The 25,405-nt window shown below is 33.1% G+C and overlaps 1 protein-coding gene across 1 annotated transcript; it reads left to right on the forward strand.

Moving 5' to 3' along the window:
- The first annotated feature begins 312 nt into the window (after positions 1-312).
- On the forward strand, positions 313-25,210 carry LOC121410485 (pyruvate dehydrogenase (acetyl-transferring) kinase isozyme 2, mitochondrial-like). Its single transcript, XM_041602617.1, has 12 exons — positions 313-829; positions 7,409-7,553; positions 11,591-11,662; positions 12,160-12,223; positions 12,801-12,921; positions 13,143-13,229; positions 16,418-16,495; positions 17,659-17,735; positions 18,144-18,245; positions 19,402-19,515; positions 20,206-20,319; positions 20,949-25,210. The coding sequence occupies exons 1-12, from the start codon at positions 712-714 to the stop codon at positions 21,090-21,092; spliced, it is 1,236 nt and encodes a 411-aa protein (XP_041458551.1). The 5' UTR covers positions 313-711; the 3' UTR covers positions 21,093-25,210.
- The last annotated feature ends 195 nt before the right edge of the window (positions 25,211-25,405 follow it).

Consider the following 25,405-nt stretch of genomic DNA (forward strand, 5'->3'; position numbering starts at 1 on the left):
CCTTGCTTCAACAAGTGATGAATCAAACGCAACGGTATGGGAAATTTCCGTGACGTCATTTTAGCGATGAGGTCAAAGAAAAATATATACATTGAGGAGCTGTTTGATAATTTTATTTTGTACTTTTAAAATAATAATAAGAATAATTTGAATAGTTACAAATTATTTTGAAATTTTACATATTTTTTTAAAAATAAAACAATGGAAAATTTTGATTTATGAAAGAAATATTATGTGTCTTACAACTGACCACTAAACGTATTTCGGCAACTCAAACTTAAAATCAAATCAGCTGTGTGCGCGCGTCTGAAACTTTGTTATTTTCCACGACGTGCATCGATTTATGTGACGACTGGTTCGTGCATTTTCACAGCCTACAGCACTATCATTTTTTTTTTCATTTGGGAGTTTTGCATGACTGCATTCTAAGGAGAAAATATCATTACTGTTCAGTCCAAGTGAAATAGCTTTTGGGAAAATCTGATGTTCAAGCTGTTTGTGTTTGACCATTAATTATTGTCACTGCAGTACCCGGTATTGTCGAAGTCGCACCGCTCACACTTCGGCTCCCCCTCCGCTCCCTTGCGGTAGCGCCTCCGTTGTCCCAGGGCCCACCATCATCCACCACCAGCCAGTTGCACTATCCAGCCTGCGCCAGCCAAGGCCCAAGCCAAAGCCAAGGCTTGCATCGAAGTCAAGAATTTGATCAAAATGGTACGCTTAACCATGCGCTTACTCGCCATGGCGAAGAAGAATATGCAGGCTCAGATGGAATACTACTCAAAGTTTTCACCATCTCCACTTTCTATCAAGCAATTCATGGATTTTGGTAAATATTCAATTTCAAAATTCAAGTGAATCTTATCTGACTAGCCAGGAGGCTTCTTCTGTTCTAGAGTCGAGAGTAAAAATCATTTACTACAATACTAACGTTAGTAAATGATTTTTACTCTCTAGAAGCCTCCTGGCTAGATCCGACTAGGTTCTAGGCCTACTGACCTGCTGACTGTACTCCGTAGACTGCATTTATGTAACTAAGTGTTATAGAACTTCATCATGTCTCAGTCATGATTGCTTTCTATTCCAATTCCCTTCCTAATTTATGATTGTGAGTTGGGAGGGGGGGGGGGGGTACGTTCGGTGGTAAAGCTACACACTGTTTTCAAATGGTTAAAAATTATTACAATTTTAAAATTTTCATAACATTTTATTTTGAATGCAGAACGAAATAAAATAAATGAAGGCATAACAGAATAACGTTTTCAGGACATGTAATTAAAGAAAAGGGGAGAGATGAAATATGTACATGTAGTGTACATAAATGCCTTTCTGTCAACCTAAAAACTCTGAAACCAATGAAAGAAATCAAAAGAAATGCTTTAGATAAGTTATAATTAAAGATCAGTTTGATCTACGGGTATGATGAAGTTAAGATGGTGTTTTTGGTCTCGTTATATTTCACTTTTTTGAGGCACTTAATGACTTTGGACACAATTTTTCTTGGCTTCATTTTTGTAACATATCACAGACACAGGTGACAAGTGGGACCTCGCAGCTCAGATTTTTAAAAAGTCAAATCATTGTTAGCCAATGCCAATATTCTAATTTGTGGTAAAGTATTCTAAGATTAAAAGAAGAAAATGTCTTTTTGTATCTTATATTGTGAAAAGATGGAAGAGTCTTGCCCGATGTTTACGCCGCCATCTTGTTTCCTATTGTTCTTCGTCAACGTTACCCGACGCACGGGTCTGTTAACGTTGGCGAAGAACATTAGGAAACAAGACGGCGGCGTAAACATCGGGCAAGTCTCTTCCGTCTTTTCACAATGTTTTTCTCATTTTTTTAATGAATTCTTGTTCAAAAATAACAATGAGAGCGTAGAAATGTTGGAAATGAAGTTTTATCCCATGTACAAGATTTAGGGCTAGATCTTTTAGAAGGAAAGTAGAAAGTTTCAGGTTTTGGCATCCTTCGTGTAGGTGAATGAGAAAGAAGACCTGGCTTCATTGAGAGTAAGCCTATGTCAGTAAATGATTTTTACTCTCAAGAAGCCGCCTGGCTAGGTAGGCCCCCTAGGCTAGGCTAAGTCTTGACACTCATTCAATGAACAAGGTTATGATATATATATATATTAATGAGTCAGAAAGAAGAGGATCGAGGGTATTTGAATTCCAGTTCATCGTGATTTAGCCGTGAACCAGAATAGCCTGGTGGTTAAGTCGCTGCCCGTAAAGCAGTAGATGGCAGGTTCGAATCCCTCTGGTTCCAATTTTTTCTGACTTATGATTTTCATTAAGATCGAGCATACAATCTTAATACATAGGAGTAATGCCGAAAATTTGTTTACAAAATAATTTCCTCCTATTAGAGCCTCTTTATTTATTGGCTCTCTTACAATTACAGTGTAAGAACTAAGATATAAATATTATCGATATTACTGATAAATCCTAAAAATAAAACTAAGCGTAATTGAATCTACATGTAAGTTAAGCATAATATATTTATTGTTATTAACATTGTCATTATTTTCATTATTATGAAATAAATGGTCTGAATGGTACAAAGTACTTGTATGTTCATCTACTCAGCTGCATCTACTATGTAGTTCAGTCCGTACAATGTAGGGTTTAATTTGATCCAATTGGTGTAGTAGGCCTACAATGTACATGTAGCCTCAATGCCCTTCTCATAGCTCATTTGCCATAGAGATTTGTTGTGCCTTTTTATTATTTTTTAATTCGTCTAGAAAAGTGGCCTGAGTCCCCAAATAGTGAAATTCAAAACCCCGAGGTGATATTAGATACAGTATGTAAGCCCAAACTATACTGATGAAAACAAATGAGAGCATTCAGTACACTGCAGTTGCCAATCTCCACTATCGAATGGAGGGAGAACAAGATTACAAAAAAATATATATTTTTAATGTAAATACAACTCAAGTTCCATGTACACACTGAATATGAACACTTGTAGTTTTCTTTACCAGTATTTGTCTGTAGTGTTGTTAAATTTCCTTTTTTTTTCTTGAATTTGCAGGAAATACTTTTTCTGGTATCGCATCGCAATTTGCTCCACATTTTTGAAAGACTGCTACATGTATGCATAAAGTCTTTTGTATAGCATATTTTTACACAGGACTGTACATGTATGTACATGAAGTAGTTGAGAGCTTTTCAGTTATGACCAAAAATGCTAGTGTGTGTATTCACATTTGTAAAGCAAAATTATTCCCTGATTTGGTTGTGTCATTCACAGGACCTCCTAGTCATGAAAAATATTCTTTGATATACATGTAATATACATATAACACAATTAGTTCTGGTCCTTTACAATTGTTCCACTTGCTATGCTATGAATTACACTGTATGTCACATAAGGAACATGTTATGTTTATTTTTTATACTTTATTTGCCAAAAATTCAGTGATTTCTCTTGATGCCCTATGGTTAAATTTTGAGAGAGAGAGAGTTTTGGTTTTGTATTTGAAATTAAGACAACAAACTTTCAGAAGCTCATAGGCATTATTCATGATTTTCTTTGAAGTCATTCATATACAAAATAGCATATTCCTAAAAGTCACTAATTAAGGGAATATTCTGTACTATGTATTTTTTTTCCATATACATGTAATACTCTTCTTTATTGTTTTCCTTGTTGGAAAACCCAATATATAATCCAGCTGAATCCATTTTTGTTATCTATAGTACTAGTACATTTACTAGTTATTCTTAGAAGGGTTGATTGTTTATGCTGGCTATTTGACCACAATATTTGACTACAATTCGTGTACAATGTACAGAGGCATAGATCTGCAGTACGTGTACAGTTCCATGTATACATCACAAGGTGACCTTCTCCTTACTGGCAGACACACATCTGCCAACTCCCACATTGAGCAACCAATCAGAATTGAGTATTGGGTGCCAAGCCCCCAATGTAAATACAGTACTTGATTTGCAAAGGAGCTGTGAATGGGTTTTTGTGTTGACACTCTCAGAAAGGAGAATGGGGAGCCTTTCATGAGCAGCAATGCATGACACTGGCATACTGTGGTGACAGCCAGAGCTATGCCTTGTTTACAAAATTTGTTTTCTTTTTTTTTTCGTACAGGCTGCAGTGTACTGTATACTATGGTTTCAAGGAATCTGTATTTCTTTCAATCAGTTGAATTAACAAGACCCAAAGATTTTTTATTTAAACTGATTGTTAATGTTAGTATTAAGTTTATGTTTACATCTAGGACATTTATGATCTCCTTTATTAAAAAGTACAATTCATCTAGATGCATAATTGCATATTGATATAATGTAAAAATCATGACAATGAAATTGATATAAGACCAAAATTTATCATGGTAAAAAAATACAATTCAGGTTACTCTTAATGCCAAATCTCTTGGGATACAAATATGTTTGACTAACAATTTTTTTTTTCTAAACCTGGTGCAGAGGTGCCAAGTAGTACTGATTTTCGGTATTTAGTACTGAAAAATGAGAATACTGATAGTTTCATGCAAAATACTGATTTCTCAAGTTTCATTTTTATGTGTTGTCCTATGGTATTTCTTTGAAAATACTGATTTCCTCGTCAAAATACTGATTTTCAGCTTTAAAAATACTGAAAAGTTCTTGTTCAGGTTGGCAGCTCTGCTGATGGGATGACTTAGCAATCATTTGACTCACAGAAGGTTGACTAATTTATGCATTACATGTAATACGATGATGAAATATTTGAGATTGAATGTTATTTGGCTTATTTTCTTTCAATTGAAAAGATAAACAGGAGAAAAGGTGGATAGTCAAGTCAGTTTTACATGTACCTATTTACATAGAATTTACTGATTTGATACTATGAGGGAAATATGTAGTCAACACAGTAGTGACAATACACCCCTATTACAAGAGAACTATAAATGATATGAATCAATCCAGATATGACAAAATACAATTCAGGACATCAGCGTAACACTATGCAGATGATGTAGTTTGTATTTTATACTGTTGTAAGTGGGATGATTTGTCTCCCCATGTCTGAAGTATGTAGATGGACAATTTTGTAGAGCTTTGTCTAACCATATGTCTGAAAGAGGCTTGAGTAAAGCTGACCAGCTGCACGTATTGACATTCCTTAAACAAATACCACCAAGTCTTGTCATACCTATTAAATTGCCAACATAGAATTATATCTCCTACCAGGTTCACACAACATCCCAGGATCTTGTCCTGAAAGATACGGCCTACATGTACATGTACTTTAGTGTATTGAAGAAGGAACCATGTGGTGAACACATTTTAAAGAATAGATAAATAGTAAGAAACTCCAAGGACACTCATTACAAGTCTACATTGTATTTGTTGCCATGAGAATGCTCTGATAATATTCCTATTAACTGTTAGGTTGTATTGCCCAAATACAATACATGGAATTATCATTGTAACAACGTACATGTCCAGGGCTAAGACAATGCAGAACTGTACCGCCATTTTTTTCCAAAGCCTGGGTCAAGTGCTCTAATAGAATATTCTGTCTATGATACTGTCATGTCACAGTCATCAATATTACATGTACATGTGGAATATGACTTCAGTCTAATGACATGTACATGTACACTGGCCAATGATGTCACTACATCTGTCACATTCCATGAAATAATTAAGGGCATGACGATCAGAGTGTATTATAATTATACATGTAGAGGAAATGTTAAAAAGAAGCAGGGAGTTGAGCAGGATACAATTGTTCTATATTTTTAAATCTTGTGTCATCTAATTTTTTTACATGTAGAGCCTACTTAGACTTAGATCTACATGGCAATGATGGCATGCACATTTGATCTGGCTCCAGGACTCTGTATTTTTTTTCCTTTTCATCAAATGCACTTGAACTATTATTGAATAATATCTTTACATACAGTTTGATTGATGTGGCTACTTTTGTTTCATGAACAGACAGAGAAAAATCCAACAAGCATAACTATGAAAATTTCATCAAAATTGCATTAAAGTTGTGACATTTTAAAGTGTTGCATATTAAAAAAAAACAGTTCCCTGCACATCCTGATTGGTATGCAAATGAGAGAACTGATGACATCACCCACTCGATATTTCTTTTGTATTTCATTATACAAAATACTTTTTCCATATTGGCATGTGAAACTAATTGTTATTCCTCCTGAACATGTGAAATTACCATTAAACATTTCAAAACTTTGTTTTTCAATCAAGAGTGTCCTCTTTGACTCCTTATTGTAGAATTGGTAAAAATTGAAATATTATGTAATTCAAAGTTTTCAAACAAAAATTAACAAGAAATAGTGAGTTACAATGTCAGGATATCATTGACTTTATACTCATTTGAATATCACTGAGTTGTGCATTTTCATGTAGCTAACCGCTTTGTGAAAAATAAGTGAAACTTCAAAATGTCAAAACCTTTGCATTTTACATCAAATTTTGAGGAAATTTTCAGTGTAATTCTTGTTTGGTTTTTATCTGTTGATTCAAATTTATGAATACTTTTCTGGGGTAGATTTGACCTTTAAATTATTCCAGTTTTTTATGACATTAAAACCTCACAAGGCTTTCAAGGCCTTTAAAATATAAATAAAGATGCTATCATCAGTAGTCAACAGTCAGGAGCCACAAAATGAACTACATTTACATTAAGGTTACCATACTCATTTAAAGAAAAAAAGTGAAAATGAAAATGAATGCTTATATTGTGATTGTGTTTACATGATGTCTTCATGAAACTGGAATGAATTCAATTTCAAACTTTATCAGTACATTATGGTAATTCAATACCAGCACTGGACTGATTATCTGTAATTCTTCCCCATTGTATGCAAAGTATGCTTCATGCCTTCAAGTGTGTCTGCAAACATGATGAAGTTCACATCTTTATTTATTTTTCCATCAAAAGTTAAATACTGGTATTTTTATTTTACCTTTGATTTCGGGTTACCTTTTTTGATGCTCAACCAATGATGAGACATTATTTTTGCCTTTCAAGACATGAATTTCAAATACGTGTAGTATTTTTCATTTTGTTATTAATATTTTTCTCTGTATTTGTCAGCAATGTGTTCTAATTTAATGATATGACTTGAGAACTTATGTGAACAGAATGTAATAAAATCCCCCTAGTAACTGCTATAGATTAACAAACTTTTTAAACTTTGCCTATTAAAAAATGAAAAACTTCTAAAGAGCACAATTAAAAACATGATTCATTTTATTTCTTTGCAAAATCTTGAATGACATACCAAATGTGATTCCTTTCAATCAAATACAGTCATTCATGTAAGCATTTGTATTATTTTAACATGTTTTGAAATATTGTATAATATAAGCATACTAATCAAGGTTTTTCTTTCTCTTTTGTTTTTTAAATCTTATTTAAAACACAGGTCAGAGTAAACATGTTGACTCTGCCAAGTCATTTTTATTCCTGAGACAAGAACTTCCAGTCAGGATTGCCAACATCATGAAAGAGATCAATTTACTTCCTGAAAAGCTTTTACAAATGCCTTCTGTTCGTATGGTACAAGGATGGTAAGGTTCAACATGCATTTTTTGTAAAACTAATAGAAATGTAATTGGTCATACAAGCCCTCTTAACAGAGTCCTACATGAACATGGAAATCAATATTCTATCCATAATTGACCCTTATTAAATGGGGGGGGGGGGTCAATTTGTCCCCCCTTGACAGATTTCGTCACTACGTTGTCGTGCCAAATTTTTTGACAGTGCCCTTGCTGACTTTTTACTTTCAAGTCTTGTGCATCTTTTAGTCCAATTTGCAACGCCTGGGTACGCGGTGCCGAAATTACTCAACATTTTGTAAATGCATGTCAGACTCAAAATTGCTCAAAAACGTGATTCGGATTCCGTGTACAAAGTCAATGCAAATTTTGTTTTTCAACCAACAATCATGAATGAATGATTATTCCTACTTTTTTTTGATAAGATGGAATTGTTTTATGCTATTTATGATCTCAAAACGGTCCCCGAAAAAGTTCATCGGATAAAAACAATGAAAAACAAAGGTTTGAAAAAATAAAGAAATACATCAGAATTAAAAGTACAATGAAATTCATAAGAGATTAGTTATATTTTGCAATTTTTTTGTAGATATTTGTTAGAAAATGTAAAATTTGATACTCTCACCAAAATTTAGCATTCTACTTTCTATGTATATGAATTGAGTTAAAGGCAAAAACATACACAATAAACAAATTAAGGGCAAATTTCATATGTTCATTTGCATAGAACAATGAATTTTTTGAAAATTTTACTATACAGTCTTGTAGTTTACATCTGGCTCTATTTTCGCAGCGATCGCTCAATCAGCGGTCGAGATCTGAGGGGGGTCAGTTTGACCCCCCTGTATATCCTGGTCTAAAATATAGCCCAGTTTAATAAAATAGGGTTAATCCCAGTTCTAATAGTGCTGATGGAATATACATGAGTTTATTACTTTATATTCCACTTATGTCATTGTACAGTAAAATGTAGGCCATAGGAACTTTTTATATCATTTGAACTACATCATTTACAAGTGATAAATGTACTGTAAGTGATAAATTGTTAGACTTTGTTCTACTTAACAAAGCAAAGTCATGGACATCATTTTGATTTTTTTGGGAAGCCAAGTATTCCATTGTTCACATCCTTTTTCAGTTTCCTGTATGATGTAGTCTGTTATCTATAAATGGAAGTTAAACCTGCATGTTCACCTGCACGTTCACTTGAATATAAACTGAGGTGTCATCATGATAAAATGATCATAACTACTCATGGGGCCCAATCCTCTCTTTGATTTGATTACATGTTGGAATTGGTGTATTTTATTGCTATTTGCAAATGATAAACATGTATACATTATTTCATCTGACATGATAAGAAAAAAGACCTTGAAATTCAGTATGATGATTCATTTTGTGCAATGTAAATACATGTATGTTTTAATTAGTGTCGCATCTCCACGGGGGGGGGGGGGATATTTTTGGGGTGATGAAGCATTGGTTCTGGGTAAATTCTGCCTACTTGATTATTAAAAATTTGTTGGATATAGAGGAGCAGATTTATTTGGCCTAAAGGGAGCATTATTATTATACCGTGTGAGTGAATAAATAAAACTTGACATCTCCCAGATTTAAGAATAAAATGTGCAATGAACACATAATCATCATGTATGGCTGGAAAGAGTAACTTCTCCCAAATAATTTGATACCATATTTATGTGGAATGCATTGCCAAGACACAGGACCTCTTCTTATCAACATAATATTTGTTTTATAGGTCTGAAAAAGTGGAACAAATTCCCTACAGACATCAGAAATGCACCAGCTTTGAATAACTTAAGACAAAACTTAATAAAAAAAACTTAGGTCTGGTCCCTAAATTTTTGTGATTTGCTTTGTAGGTTTAATTGTGGGATGATTTGTTTAACGATTTATTTACTTTTGCAAATGATATACTAGTATTTCATATAAAGTTGCCGTTTTTTTTTTCCCTGTTTTGTATTGTACACTGTTTAGATAAGCTTTTTTTCTTCATGTATTATGTATTTATTGTTTATTGCACGGTGCACTCATCACAAGCTGTGCTTTCTGAGTTACTACCTCCATTGTTTTGTTCAAGTTCTTAAAATGTATCGATTCTTTTATCGTTGGAATTAAATGTTCTTTCATTCATTCATTCATGCTTGGATAATCGGTAGGTATTCTTTGCAGTGATGTTTTTAAATTTTGATTTGCGCCAAAGTAATGTAGTGCAACCCTTGTTGGATTATGACATTTGAGATCTGGATTCATTCATTGCAATCATGCCTTACTTTGGCACAAATCAAAATTTGCATCACTGCAAAGAATACCTCCGGACCATCCAAGTGTTAACCATGTAAATATGGTATCAAATTATTTGGGAGAACATAGTCTTAGGCCATTATGTGTTCATGGCATACATCTTTTCTTAACCCTTTGAACCCAAAAAGCTGGAATATTGGCTTCACTGTGAACGCGAATATACCCGAAAGCCAGAATACTGGCTTCAAGTCATGTGATTCGAAAAGCTTTGGCTTTTAGGTACATGTACCAGGTGACCTTTTAACATGACATAATTTTAGAGATATTCAGTCAATAACTTCAGTTTATAATTTTGTTGACAATTTGCTTTCATTTGTAAGGTTTTAGCATAAAAAAATTACCAAAATATACTACCCTAAATGTACCAAGCAGGCTTGTGCGATAATACATGGCGAGGCATAGACGGACCATGCGTACGTTATTGTTGAATTTTACTGCCCTCAAAGCAGTGATTTTGAGACAAACTTTGAGATTATCATTAGTATGGGAAGCTAAACAACCTCAGCCATGCCAGACCGGGTACCAGTGGAGTGAGGTGCCACTGACATGGCGGGACTTGAATCATGAGAATAGGAGATCAGTTATTTCAAATTATGTTCTTTCATTTTGCCGATAATGCTCAAGTACAGTAATTCAGGGTGAGGGTCACGACCCTCCCAATGAATTCAGGGTTCAAAGGGCTAAATTGGGAATTAAGTTTTTTATTACTCACATGGTTTCAAACAAATTTTGACAAAAAAATCAGACAATGACCTAACTAGTCTTTTGAAAACACAATTCATGCTCCCTTATTTGTTGCCAGATGTTCTGCTCAAAAAATGTTATTCTATTCTCATATTTTAGTATTTCCATTATACTTTAATTGTAGCATCACAGCCCCAATTAATACTTTTATTACCTGTAACATTATTTCATAGTGCAAGATTTTCATTAATGATTTTAATTCTAGATTTAAGAACTTATTATCATCATCATCGATTGTGGCTGAATGAACGTCACCATGACCAAAACATTATTTTGTTTCTGTCTGGTGGCTGAAGTTTGATCCCTTTATTATTTGTGAAAGGTTTGATGGCATGTGTTGATGTACACATGGTTGTCATGTCCTTCCAATGACCATGGACCCACATGTACATTGCTTTATAATGATATGAAACCTATTTGTAGAAGGTAAATACCACTGTATATCTTTTCATTGTACCAGATTTTAGGAAAAAAAAACCATTTTCATTGTCTCAACCATCTTTTGGCCTACATGTAGCCTTGCTTCCTTGCATGATTTTCTATGACATATTGTTAATTGTGATTATCTATATTTTTGTGACCCCAAAATAGTGCAATTTGAAATTCCCCCCATCCCCCTTTCAACTGCATTTCTAATTCTAATGAAATCCTGGATCATGAGATTTGTTTCTTTTTCATGGATGCCTCAAACATTTGTTTGTTTTAACAGGAATGATTGATAAATCGTAATCCAAATATTTGTTTCTTTGGCGTAACATGGTCTTCAGTCTTTTTTTTAAAAAGAATTCCACTTGCATTACCGGTACATGTAAGATTAAAGATTCCAGTGGCAATGAATAGCTGTACATAGAGAATCTCTTATCAATTATTTTAACCAAGGAGATGTTAGAGGTGATATCTCCTTGTTTTAACGCAATCCTTTGTGTTTAGTACAGCAATGATAATGAATTTAAATATATCTTCTCCTCCTTATTTAGGTATCAACAAACATTTGAGGAATTGCTAGAGTATGTCGAAAAGTCAGAAGAAGATGAGACAACTTTATCACAGTAAGTAATCTCAAAATAACTTCTTAACTGGAAGGGGATCATAAATTTTAACAGTAATGTAATATTGCCTGTGCACATTGGAATGTATTGTGTAGTCTATCCTCTTTTAGCACTAAAACAAAAGTGAGTACATATATACTGGTATGAGTGATCATGGGTTTTGGTGTATGTTTTGGCATATATATATCAGAGAACGACTTTTAAAGGGCCCTTGTGTTTTATGTTGTAAGTCATCACATAAAGTTTGAACAGGTTCTACTCTTTTGAAACCCTGCACACATATTCAATACTTATGTTGGTTATATGGCATATGAGGAATAATTATGCTACATGTAGACATTTTGAAAATTAATGTCATATGACTGATTCAATGACCAGGGTAAAAATAAACCTCGAAGTGCTTACCGGTAGATACATGTACTTGCCATGTCTTAACAGCCTTACATATCAGATTCTTATTGTCATTATTCTTTCTTTTTTTGTTTATTTTATCTCAGCTACATCAATCAACTCACTACAATTAGGAACAGGCACGTCAATGTTGTTGAGACAATGGCACAGGTATAAATCTTATTTCTAACAGCTGTTGAAATGTACATGTGTTTTTGTACAGGGACTTCTTGTCCTACTGATTTACATTCCAAAATATCTTTTGTATAAAAGGTAATTAAAGTTTTAAATTTGGACATTGAATTGGCAAAGTAGCCTTCAGCTTCTATCTTGATGGTCTCCAAGTTTTACAGGTAGTTTGCAGAAATACAATAACTTTTTTTAAAATTTATATGAACCCAAATCTTCATACATGTCTGTCATACATGTACAGTGATGTCTATAAAATGGCAGTAGGAATAAGTTTTTAAAGTACTTATGACCCATCATGGAAAGGGTGGTGCCAGGCGTCTTCGCAAGGTTCTACGAGACAATATCCAAGGTATCACAAATCTATGATACCTGATCAATATGTAAGTGCTCATTTTCAACAAATGCCCAAAATGATGAGATAAAGAATTAGATGCTATAAAAACCATGAATTTAGCTACTGGTTTTTAATATACTCCTGTTGAATTCTAGAAAGGAAACTTATGATATAATTATGATATATATTTATTTATGTTTAATTTGTTTTCTCATTTTGCAGGGTATACTAGAAATGAGAGAAAGTTATAAGGTAGACCAACATGAAGAGAATAATGTACAGTATTTCTTGGATAGATTCTACATCTCAAGAATAAGTATCAGGATGCTCATCAACCAACACAGTAAGTTATGAAACCTTTAAAAGGCCATTTGCAAGGTGACACAATATACTTTATTTAAATATTTTCCGTATATATGACATGTTCAAATTACATTTTTTTTACCTTGAAGGCTCCAAAATATGGGGATTTTGTGCAGAAAATCTTTTCAAAAGATGACTGTGATATGATAGTTAACTACTTAAATATTTGGATTTTTATGCGTTTTCCTGTCTATTTTTCAGCTTTGATGTTTGGACATACACCCAAGACGCATCCACTCCATGTTGGCAGTATAGACCCTAGTTGTGACATTGTAGCTGTAATCAGGGGTAAGGAGTAGTAGTAATACAGATTGTTTAATCTGGTTTACCAGGAGTTCCCTTTTACAAGGGTTGCCAGTCTTACCATGCTGTTCCACCCAATCCACTTTCCCCTATTCAGTGCATCCTTGTATAGTCGACCTTCATACTCTCCTTCACCACTTGCTTCTTCCATATCTTCTTTGGTCACCCTGCCGATCATCCAACATACCTGCCAACCATTCCGATTTTGGCGGAATTATACAGATTTTTTTAGCCTCCATTCCGAATTCCGAATTTTTAAACCAAAATTCTGATTTTTGGATCAATCAATATAGTGTTGAAATTATTGAAATGGCTGTATGATGCGACTAACGCATAAGCGGCTGTAAGATACGACTAACGCATAAACAACTGGAGCACACAGCTAAGTGCACAGTTCCATTGAAAATGCATGTGAAAATTACGAGCGTACACGCAACGGCCGATATTAGCGTTGACTTCCGGAACAAAATGGCGGCTGACATCGGCTCGCGAAAGTGACAGTTTTTAGTTAGGACACGTTTTCAAAATCCACGAACATCGGAAAAACCGTGAAAAATTCACTTTTTTTAGACCCCTTGTTTCCTAACTATGATATGTAAAGAATTAACGATGGTGATATTTTTTACCCGAAATATGGTGATTAAGTGAGAAAAATTCACTTTTTATATGAGGTTTTGCCCTTTTCGCCGGATGATTTTGTATTGTGGAGTGAGTTAGTGAATGTGTCCTCTACCGGTGTCTAGAGCGTGTTGTTAATATCATTGGTGAGTCTGCCGAATGGCTGCTTACGTAATTACCCGCTCGGCCGTGCTCTGACGCAGTTACTCAAGTTAGATCTATCCCTACGCAATGTTGAAATTGATCTGTACTTTATTTTTTTGAATAATTGTCAAATTTGTGAGAAAGAAAATTATTAACTTTCGATCGCAAGTTGAGCCTTCAGAGCCAAACGCCAAATCTACTTGCTTAAACTCCCGGCGCCCGAGTTGCTGCGCCTCAGCCCCCCCCCCCAGTCTCACCGGCGCACCGCAAGTGCAGTGGTGGGTGTGGGTCGGGCGTATGCCGCCGTAAGCTTCAGCTCCGTTTTTGTCATGGCTGAAAATCTGCTTTCTTATGCCAACAAGCACTTATCTAAAAAAGGTTGTGATATAATCTTGTCCTCAGTCACTACTCCTGTGTGGTAAAATAATATGAATAAGATGACAATGTTTGGCTTATTTTGATGCATGATAGACTTGATACATAAATGTTCAATTTTTTTTTGCACTCAGTTTTTAATACAGTAGGCCAACTTAAATCTGAATTGATATCCCTTGGCCCAAAACCCAATTGAATTCTTGAAATAAGTTTTTTCTAATTAAAAAGAGAATCTGTGGAGATGAAGATCTGCATCAATCTCACTTTCCAACAATAGAGGCCCTCACAAAAATATGCTCAAATAAATTATTCTAAGTCCATATAGATTTAAATGAAAACAAATCACACCTAAATGAAACTGGGTGTATTTTTTGTCACAAACATGATGTCTTAAAGACCTTTGTTTTAATTGATAAATGATATTAAATTACATATAAGTAGACTAACATTACATGTAGGTCATCCTGTGGTAAGGTAAAGAGGGTAAATTTGCTTTAAAAAGTGTAGGGAAATGCTACTTTTACATGCAGAAAATGCAGAGTCCCTACCATGGGAGGGGGAAACCCTCTCGCGCGTGACCCGCTCTGCGCCCTCGTGGCTTTGATACTGATTTTTTGTTATCAAAGTTTGGCAGGTATGATCCAACTCCTTTTTCAGAACTAACATATGTACATACCAGCATACTCCTGTGGTGGTGTAAATGAGATTGAGGAAATGGAATTCACGCAATCAAAATTGATTTTCAGCAATAGCTTTTTTTCATTTCCTTTGCTCATTCCCATTAAACTGAATTGATTGTCAAGCCCTACCTTGTTTTGCATAATTTTATTTTTTCAAGGCAAGTATATTTTTCAGTATTGGTATACATGTGATAAGAGTACCACACACTGCAATTGTACAGCCATAATCCATTTCATTCCTATTATACTACACTAGAGATGGTACAATATCCAAGGTTGCCACTATAACCTAACAAGGCTGACATCTTCCTGTAGGAACAATGCTCTCAATATTGTTTTGACATTGACTTCCTGAAACCTACATCTAACAAAACAACGCAAGATTGGAATATATGTTGAGTGGTGAGCAGCAGACCTGAAGTGAATGAGGACCAGATGTATATGATCACAGACTTTATTCCTCCCATATTTACACACAAGATTTTCTAATTTATCTATGATAACAATTGGCAACCATTTTTATTACTTTAGGATTCCAGGCTTGTTATTTTTATTAAAAAGGACAGAAAACTTTGATATTAGATTACCTGTGATTTGAATGTAATTGGTTACCTGAGACTTTTTACATTATACAGATACTAATCAATCATCACTTGTTGAATATTGATCTTTGTACATAATACCAGTATAAATTAATATATGAATTAAAGTGATTGGTTAACATTGGTTTGACTTTCAAAAAAATCTGAGCTAGAAGGTCACACTTGTCACCTGTGTCTGTGATATGTTACACAAATGAAGCCCAGAAAAAATTGCATTCGAAAATAATTATTTAGTGCTTCAAAAATTGAAATATAAAGTGACCGGAAACACCATCTTAATTTCATCCCGATCCCATACACTTATGTGTACTATTTAGGCATCTATAAGACACCTATTTACAAAATGGGGGTTTGCCTTGTAGTTTTAGCTTTTCATTTTCAATAATGGTTGTTTTCAGGGTTTATTAGTTCTAATAGATGCACTTGTACACATGTTTCATCTTGGTTTGAGAATTTTTTAAATCGGCTGCTTACAAAGTTAAACAATACCTTTAAGTCAATTACCTTTAAAAAAATCTTTGTCATTAGATATCTATAATAGTAAAAGTAATTATGATCAAATCCTATGATCAATCCCAAATCATTTATTTCAATTTCTCTGATTAAACTAGGCAGTGCTACAATGTATGTACCATTGTAATCAATTTCACACCTTTTGTTTGAATGTATTAAAGATGCTTATGTCAGTGTCAAGCACCACTTTAATATATATTTTAATCGGTCTCAATTCTTTTGTTTGAATTTCTGTGATTAGATGCATATGACAGTGCCAAGTACCTTTGTGATCAATATTATCTTGCTTCACCTAATATTGATGTGAGGTGGATTGATAGTGAGTACCATTTTTTTCCTTTCCTTTATAGAGTTTAACATATCATGGTTTAAGAGAATTGATTCATGTATGCTAATGTCACCTCTTATCATTTAAAGATAAAGATATGTTTTGATGTTTCCAGATATGATATATGTACCAGGCTATGAGAAAGTATAGAGGTAATTCTTCTTCTGAGGTAGGACTGGCAGATACTATTATTATATTATAGCCATTTTAACTGAGGATGAATAGTTTCCACTAGTACTGTAAAAAACGCCTGGTACAGTATATTTATTTTATATCTCTTCAAGTTTGAACAATAAATTTGGGAATTTGTCCAAGTTGGTCTATATTTTAGACCAAATTTTTTCCACCACCATGCACATTGAAATCTGATCATTATCTGTGTCGCTGCACTGCAAGGGTTTCTCACTAGAGACAACCTGCTATTCACTCTGTCCAGGATTCAGCGTTAGCTCTGTATAGTTTTCAATATTTTTGCCAGGAGAGTAATGCGCATGCTCGATAATTTATTGAGCTCCGAATAGTTTTCCTGCAGAAAATATAATAGAAAATGTAATTTGGATGTAAAGGACATGTTATTCTTGCTTCAGGACAAAGTTGGTACATTTTGTGGTTTAACCCAGTAAATTTGAGTCCTAAAAAAGTCCTAAAAAGCATGCATAATACAGCAGAAATGTAAAAAATCTTCACTCACTATACCCATTTTCATTGCAATTACTAAGTATCCTTTATTTAATATTAACACTTAAAGGAAATTAATCACTAAAACTTTGAATTTGTCAGTACTATGGAAAGGTCACTGTCTTTCCATGCAAATATTTGGTAATTTTGAACTTGTAAAGAATTATCAATATATTATTTCTAATGCACATTGAAAAGAAAAAATGCAACAATACTGCCTATTTGGAGAATTGCAAGTGATGAAATCTGAGACTAAATAATTCACTATCCTGAATGGTTTAGATACAGCTGAATGAACATGGTCACTAATGAAAACAGAAAAGAGTGCTTATTCCCGAAAATACATATGTTCTCTCTTATTGAAACTGTCACATACTTATCCAAGTTCACTCTGATTGGGTCAAGTGAAGACAAATCAATTAAAACTGTATGTGCCATGTATAATGTTTTCTCTATGTACTCCCCTCTTCCTACAGCTCGTGATGGCAGTGACAGTATACGTATGGTGTATGTTCCTTCCCATCTCTATCATATCATGTTTGAATTATTAAAGGTAAGTACTCATCTCCTCTTATAATTGAATATGTGTGTTTTAAAAACAATGATTTCCAATTTAATAGGTGTTATGCATATTTAAGAAATGTACTATTATTATTATTTATGTGTCAAGTATTGATTCAAGATATTTCCCTTGCTCCCATGTACACTCATCACTTTGTTCACTTCCTAATAAAGGTAATTTTGGCAATGTTACACAGTGCATAACTTACTTTTATTAACAGGGCTCAATGTCTTAAAAAAAGAAGAAATGTTAAACATAATTTCTAATGTTTTCTCATCTGTTTTTAATAAGTTTTGGGATTTGATTTTTATCTTGAAGGTGTCTTTATAGGCATTTTGATGTGCTCCTAACCATATTGCTTCTTAATATATTATTTCTACCCTTTTTAATGTTGTGTAGAATGCAATGCGTGCAGTGATGGAGCACAAAGGACCTTCTGCCTCTGAATACCCTCCTATAGGAATCCTGGTTACAAAAGGAAAGGAAGATGTTACCATTAAGGTCAGTCACTGACAAAGCTTTAAGACATGAATATATGTTGTTGGGGGAGGGGGTTCAATATTTGGTACATTTGAATTGTTTGAAGTCAGCAATAAAGCTAGGCAATGCCAAGATATTTTTATTTGTAAAGTGATGTTATGAAAACTTAGAGCAATGTTTATTTACCGGCAGATACTTGATAAGATAATATCTCAAATGGTCTTACATGCTATTTATCTTTCCCTCTTCGTCATTTGTCCTACATTTCTGTAGGTTAGCAAACTTTATTGGGTCTATAGTCAACATGTTCATGGTTGTTTACAATTCAATGACTAAAGATAAAACATATCTAATTATATATTTTGTAGTGCTCAATGCTAAGGCACCTTCAAAATAGATTCTTATCTGAATAAATGGGTTCTTTGCATGACTCTTTACTGAACATTATAAAGTGTTATCATTGCTCACACATGTTGGTCAACAGTCCTTTGAAGTATCTAACTGAATATATGTAATGATTGTTAAGGAAATTTTATTTTACATCATGTTTACAAATTACAAATGCATATATATGTATATGTCCATATACAGTGACATAAAAATCACAATTATGGTGGGAGTACAAACATTTATACAGTGTATGTTTTCATTGAAATTAAGCAAACTATGTTTGTAAATACAATTAGAATGAAGTCTTTATTCAAGTATCAAACATTATGTGATTCCATCTCCAGCCCCAATGCAGAATAAGTTTGTACTAAGGCTGGGATAGGAATGAGTAATTTGTAAAAAGAAAAAGGGAAGTAGCTGCAATACTATTCTTCATGTTGAGAAAAACGGAACCCCCTACCAAGCCTATTTGGTAGCCGTACTTTTGAACACTTAAATCAATTCATTTATTCTTTTCCATTAAAAAACAACAAAATATGTACATTTGAAAGTATACAAAAATAGATCAAATACATAAGCATAGTAAATTAATATTGTAAGTGATAGAAATAAATGGAAAATGGAACACCTGTAGAAAGCTTTTAAGAAAGCTTGTAAATGGCAGGAGTCCAAAAGTTTACAAAATACAAATATAATATTGATAATAATAATATTAGAGAATTGAATCACTGATCATTACATCTTGTTAGTAAGCTTTATTTTTGTTTTGTTTCTTTTCTCTACGTAGGTATCAGATGAAGGTGGTGGAATCCCCAAGAGTGAAATTGATCTGCTATTTAACTACATGTACTCTACTGCCCCTACTCCTCCAAAGCCTGGTGTTAGCACAATACCACCTCTGGTAAATTTCATCATCACTTTATAACTAACTTCTGTTTACACTGTTGGGAAATTCATCGTACGTGTGTATCATTGATTATCATCTCAGGCTGGAAGAGAATCACTATGACTGAAAACTTGATTAAAAAAAAACAGAAAGGAAAGACTAATAATTCTGTGTGTGCTGACTAAGACACTTAATGTACATTGGACCATATTTATATTAACACTTGTTTGTTTTTCTGGTTTTAATTTGTATGCTCAATTTTACCTTGATGATTCTAGAGTAGTGGCCCAAAGGGTTCAGCAGCAATATGATGTAGGGGTTAACAGAGCTGCCAAGTAGTACAGATTTTCCATATTTAGTACTGAAAAATGAGAAGAATACTGATGGTTTCATGCAAAATACTGATTTCTCAAGTTTCATTTTTATGTGCTGTCCTATGGTATATCTTTGAAAATACTGATTTCCTCGCCAAAATACTGATTTTCAGCTTTAAAAATACTGAAATGTTCTTGTTCAGGTTGGCAGCTCTGGGTTAAGTTCTATTGGATTGTACTTTTTAAATGCACCAATTTTAAGTCATTGTCCCCAAGATATTAATTTTATCTCAATACTCCTCTACTTACATGCAAAATATTAGATTGTTCATCATATCAGTTTCTTAATAGTATTTTTTTTCTTTGCTTTGTATTCCTTTTTCTAAATTAGGCTGGCTATGGATATGGTCTTCCCCTCTCAAGACTGTATGCCAAATATTTCCATGGTGATTTAACACTGAGCTCAATGGATGGTTATGGTACAGATGCCGTAGTCTATCTCAAGGTTTGTACTCCATATAATACTGAAAAATTAGAAAAACAGTTTTGATTTAGAGGATACAGGAATATGCATGAAACAGAATTTTCAGAACTACACAAGCTGCGTGTCACCAATCAATGCATGCAAGGCCCGTAGCTAAAATGATGGTATGGTGACGTCAATGTATAAGGTTTATATGGGAAGGCCAAAGTAGTATTTTGAATTACAAACCGAATATCTGTCATTATTTCCTTGTTATGATTCAAATGATGATAGGTTGTTCTACAAATTTTAAAAACCATCATTAACATTTATATCTACACATATGGTATTTATTTAACAACTTGAGAACTTGAATATAATTTTCAGCAGCTTTTCTGCTTTCATGAAGGCATACAAATATGTGTCATAGAGAAGAAAATACTGTTTTTTGTGATCTTCAAGACCCAAAATGAAATGTCAATCATAATTTATTCCTAAATAGGTTTGAGTGTTGATGTCTCAAATCAGAGATTTGCTACTATCCATGTTAATTCATTAATACTGCCGCCATTATTGAAATGTGAGTTTTATTATGAGAAGTGAAGAATTATCTCTGAATTATTGAAAACTTCATGTTATCTCTGAATTATTGAAAACTTAATGTTTTGCAGGTTCTATCAAGTGAGGCTGCAGAGCTTCTACCTATCTACAACAGTGCTGTATCAAGATACTACAAGACACCTACCCCTGCAAGTGATTGGAGTACACCAGGTTATTTCATAAGGAACTACACCACCAAAAGATATGGGAAATAAAGGACCATTGAACTAATGAAGCTCTCATAGAGCTATTCCAGACGGAGAGAATATATCTCATGTCACTAAAGAAACATTTCTGAGGATGAAGCATTATGACAAGAGATGAGTTGATGTTGCCCTTCCCAAGACTTAAGAAACATGGATGTATAAAGTCTATAAAAGAATTTTGTACTGCGTAGGGGCCTTGTGAAAATAGTGTGTGTGATTGATCAAAGCTGAATTAGAATGCACCTAATATGCTGTTGTTACATTAGCCATTGCATGTAATATCAAACTCACTTAATGCATTCTATTTTATCTTCCGTTTTTTTTTGCACTTCTTTCTATCTATATTAAGCATTGTACAATCTGGTATATTGTATTTACTATGAATTATTTGCTTTAACTCATGCATTATGATGATTGCATGATGTTTCTAATGTTATGTCTTTAAATTACATCTATGGCTCTTAATATATTTCATTATGTGGACTTAGGTATATTTTGTTTCTTATAAATCATTCTTTGTTCTTTCCTACCTTTTAAGTGGTTTCAAACCATCAACCAATTGAAGAGGAATCTGTTCTATCACGATATCAATATATCATTTTTGTTTTTAGAATAAATTGGTTTGACCTTAGTCAATATTTTGAAAGACTTCATAGAGCTCATCAATTCTGAAATGTGATAAAATGTATATAAAAGTGATTTTAAAAAGTGTTCCTCAAGCCAGCCAATTCACATGATGCACTCTTACACTATATATGGAGACATCAACTATGGAACTTTGTAAATAGCTTTCATATATTTTTTTATAAAATTGTATATAAGTTATGTAATTTATATTCATAATGTGATATGATTATCAATGATTTAAAGGTCATTTTTCAATGTTATTGCTATACATCAGACATGGTACTATTCATGTTTCTATGCTACTGTATAACTTTATGATGGCCAAAATCATGGCTAGTTGCTGTTTGGATATCTTGACTTGTTTTAATCAGTACATGAGGCTTTTTTGTATTGTAGTCCTGCATGTTTAGAACCAGAAAGGTGTAACTCACATCTGTTGTGATCAGTGTAGATCAGTAATGCTGCAAGGGGTAATTGATATGAACTATATACTTTTGTTTATTGAGTAATGTAAAGTAGCAATGGCAGTCTACTCTTCTGCTGTGATTTTTTTGTTATAATTTATAATTTCTTTGGTCTTACTTCAATCAGACATCACTCAGTCACTGGATCTAATATTTCACTAATATATACACAATGTAGAATTCCTTAATAATGATATTAAAAATGTGAAATTATTTCCAATATCAAAATAACCCCAAAGATTATGTTTGAAATATAAAAAAAAGCCAGAGGACCAAGCAATTATAGAGAATTGTCCATTCTAATAATAAGTTATTGAAAGGGTAAATAAAATTCTGACAAGTTGGTTTTGATATACCGGTAAGCAGGAAAAAAAACAACAACAAAGAAACAGTGATGTCGGGGTAGATTTCTTTCCCGTCAAGTATTTTGACCCTCAGCCTCAATCAATTTCCTTTTTAGGTATCCCTATTGTGAATTGTTCCAATAAACACTCGATTATATACCATCAATTTCAAGAGTTTAAAACTACTATTTTTTTTAAAGAATTGTTTAAGCCAATTTTCCCAAATGCACAAGTTGAACATACAGTATAAAAGCATTCATTGTCATACACAATTTTCTATTATATTACAGGCATTTTTTTTCATATACAAAGTGATACTATTTTGTTATTTTTAGCAGTACATTCCTGCAAAACCCAATACGGTCTTAAAAAAAAACCCACAACAACCAAAAACAATGGTAAACCAGCATTTTGTAACTCAAAAATTACAGATTGATCATAGGGATGAATTTTTTTGTTGTATGGTCATTCACAAAGGAGCATTATGTGTTATCCGCTTATATTTGGTTTCTAAGGACCATACCATGACAGTGTGCGATTTATGATAGATGTATTCATCTGTTACATTTAAATCGCTATATCAGTAGGATAAATAAATAGTATTGCCAACATTTGTATGACCATATGTATTCCAGTGAAATAGCCCAGCAACAGTTCCCAGTAATAAGTGAATATTTGTTCATTCCTAAAAGATGGCAGTTGTCAATAAAAATAAAGTGAGAGTGGGGAAAATGCATTTGATATTGCAAAGCACAATGTGTGGTTAAATAAACCAGTCTTATTGTCTTTGAGAAGTATGTGTATTGCAATTCAGAAGCTTGCTAGTCTTCCAGAGTAGGAATGGGATTGAATGCTAGAAAGAAACAGAATCTTCCATTTTAGTATTACTCAATTGTTGAATATATCAAAATTTACCAAAAAGATTGGTAATAATACTTAACACAAAATCATTACAATGTGGATTATCTAGAGAATATGATTTTCAAACTTTAATTTTTTTCAGTGTATTTTTTTTTCCCTTCGAATTACTAGTATACCTTGGTTATTGTTAGACATACATGTATGGTTTGACTTCAAGATTACTTTACCCAAGTGTTCAAGAATGGTATTTAAATAAGCAACTAGATGACTCAGTGACTGATGGCTTTGGGTTCTCTCTGAAGGACTTGCATGTGGATAATGTTATTTTACTGAATTGCTTTTACTTTTTCACATTCTTGTTGTGAATATCAAGCATATGCCCTTTCTAAGCTTTATTGAGTTTTGGTAAAGGGAAAAATCATTATTTGTTATAAGTTGAGTTCACTGAAATGTAAAACACAGGTTTTGTGAAATTTGCCATCTAAAGTTTGATATTTGGGGTTGAAATTTAAGGTCCCTGAAAAAGCATTGGATTGGGGGTGAATTTTAGAATACAATCTATGTATACTTTTATGTAGTTTTCTAATGTACAATTACTAAATTTGTGTGGTCATTGATGCATTAATGAAGATTTTTTTTTGTTCATTCACAGAAAAATCTCAATTTTTTTAGAAGATTAGGCATTAAAAAAAAAATGGCAATGCTCATGACACTTTTAAAATTGAAATTTAAGAATTACAACTCAATATAGTTCATATCATTGATATGTTACCAAAAGCTTTAGACAGGCTTTTAGCAAAAATTTCATTTAATTGAAAATGAAATTGCCCCTCCTTCAATGTGGCGACCTTTATCTTTGTTTATTATAAACATATTCAGAATTGTCCTGTCTCCCCCCCCCCCCACCCCCATTGAAGTAATAATATTTTGATTCAATTGTGAAAGAATTTTTTCTTAAAAAGTGGAACTAAAAAGCAGTTGGTGTACTCCCGCACTCATGAAATTGTGGATTTAATCCGAGGGTGAGTCCACTGCTCAATAACATATAGTACCTCTTCAAAGAAAGTTGAAGGTAATTTGAAAATAAAATTTGACTTCTTGATGTAAAATATATCTGTAACACAAACATTGCTCTGGTGTTTAAGATATTGTATGAAAGGAAATATTGCCATGTATGAGAAGTTAAAAGTATGCTCATTATAAGATTACAATCTTATAGATTTCAAATTTTATATTGTTTATTGTATTGTAGGCTACAAATGAAATAATGTTTGAAAATCTCCATTTAGAAACTAGTATTAAAGTTTGAGTTTGATACAAGAATTAGTCAATCTGTCTACTTCCAAGTTAAAACTATAAATTGCTATTCCCTTTTTTTGTGCACACAGTTTCTTTTATATTTGCTTGAAAATTTATTTTAATTTCCCAAGAATGCATAACATCTGAGCCATTTACCTCATCACAAAATGCTGATCCAAGATATATTATCCCTTACATGTTTTTTTCTTCTCAAGAATTCAGCATGATATTACAGATTTATGAAAATTTTTGATGGTACAACAGATATATTCATATTTGACGAGGTTAAATGGTTATAGATATGTAAAGAAATTTGATATAAACATAGAATCCTGTTTCAAAGTTATCTTCTTCACCTGTGGTTCAGCTAGTACAAAATCTACGTGTGGTTCTGTAAACTTCAGAATTACTGTAATGTTTTTTTTTTAATGAACGATATGTTACCAATGTACTTTGGTGAAATACTAAACTCTATTTGTTAATGGTATACATTAATTGAGATAGTGAAAATCTGTGAATAAAGCTGCAATAATACATTCAAAATCAATTTTTTTTTTCCATTTGTGTTTCAAGTGTGTGAGAGAAATAAATAGAATGCATGGGCTTGAATTTTATAGGGTAAAAAAGTGAAGGCTTTGCCCTTATCAAAAACCAATGGGATGAAAATTTTACTTTACTTTACAGGCAAAAAGGGGTGTACACTCAAGGTATCAAATATGGAGGTGTT

This window comes from Lytechinus variegatus, chromosome 3 (genome assembly GCF_018143015.1).
Source record: "Lytechinus variegatus isolate NC3 chromosome 3, Lvar_3.0, whole genome shotgun sequence".
NCBI classification, from domain to species: domain Eukaryota; kingdom Metazoa; phylum Echinodermata; class Echinoidea; order Temnopleuroida; family Toxopneustidae; genus Lytechinus; species Lytechinus variegatus.

Bases quoted from the DNA above. Each gene is read 5' to 3' on its own strand.
- LOC121410485 (XM_041602617.1), top strand. From the start codon at position 712: ATGGTACGCTTAACCATGCGCTTACTCGCCATGGCGAAGAAGAATATG. The intron at 12,224-12,800 runs GTATAAATCTTA...CTCATTTTGCAG, and splicing joins TTGTTGAGACAATGGCACAG to GGTATACTAGAAATGAGAGA. The intron at 12,922-13,142 runs GTAAGTTATGAA...TCTATTTTTCAG, and splicing joins GATGCTCATCAACCAACACA to CTTTGATGTTTGGACATACA.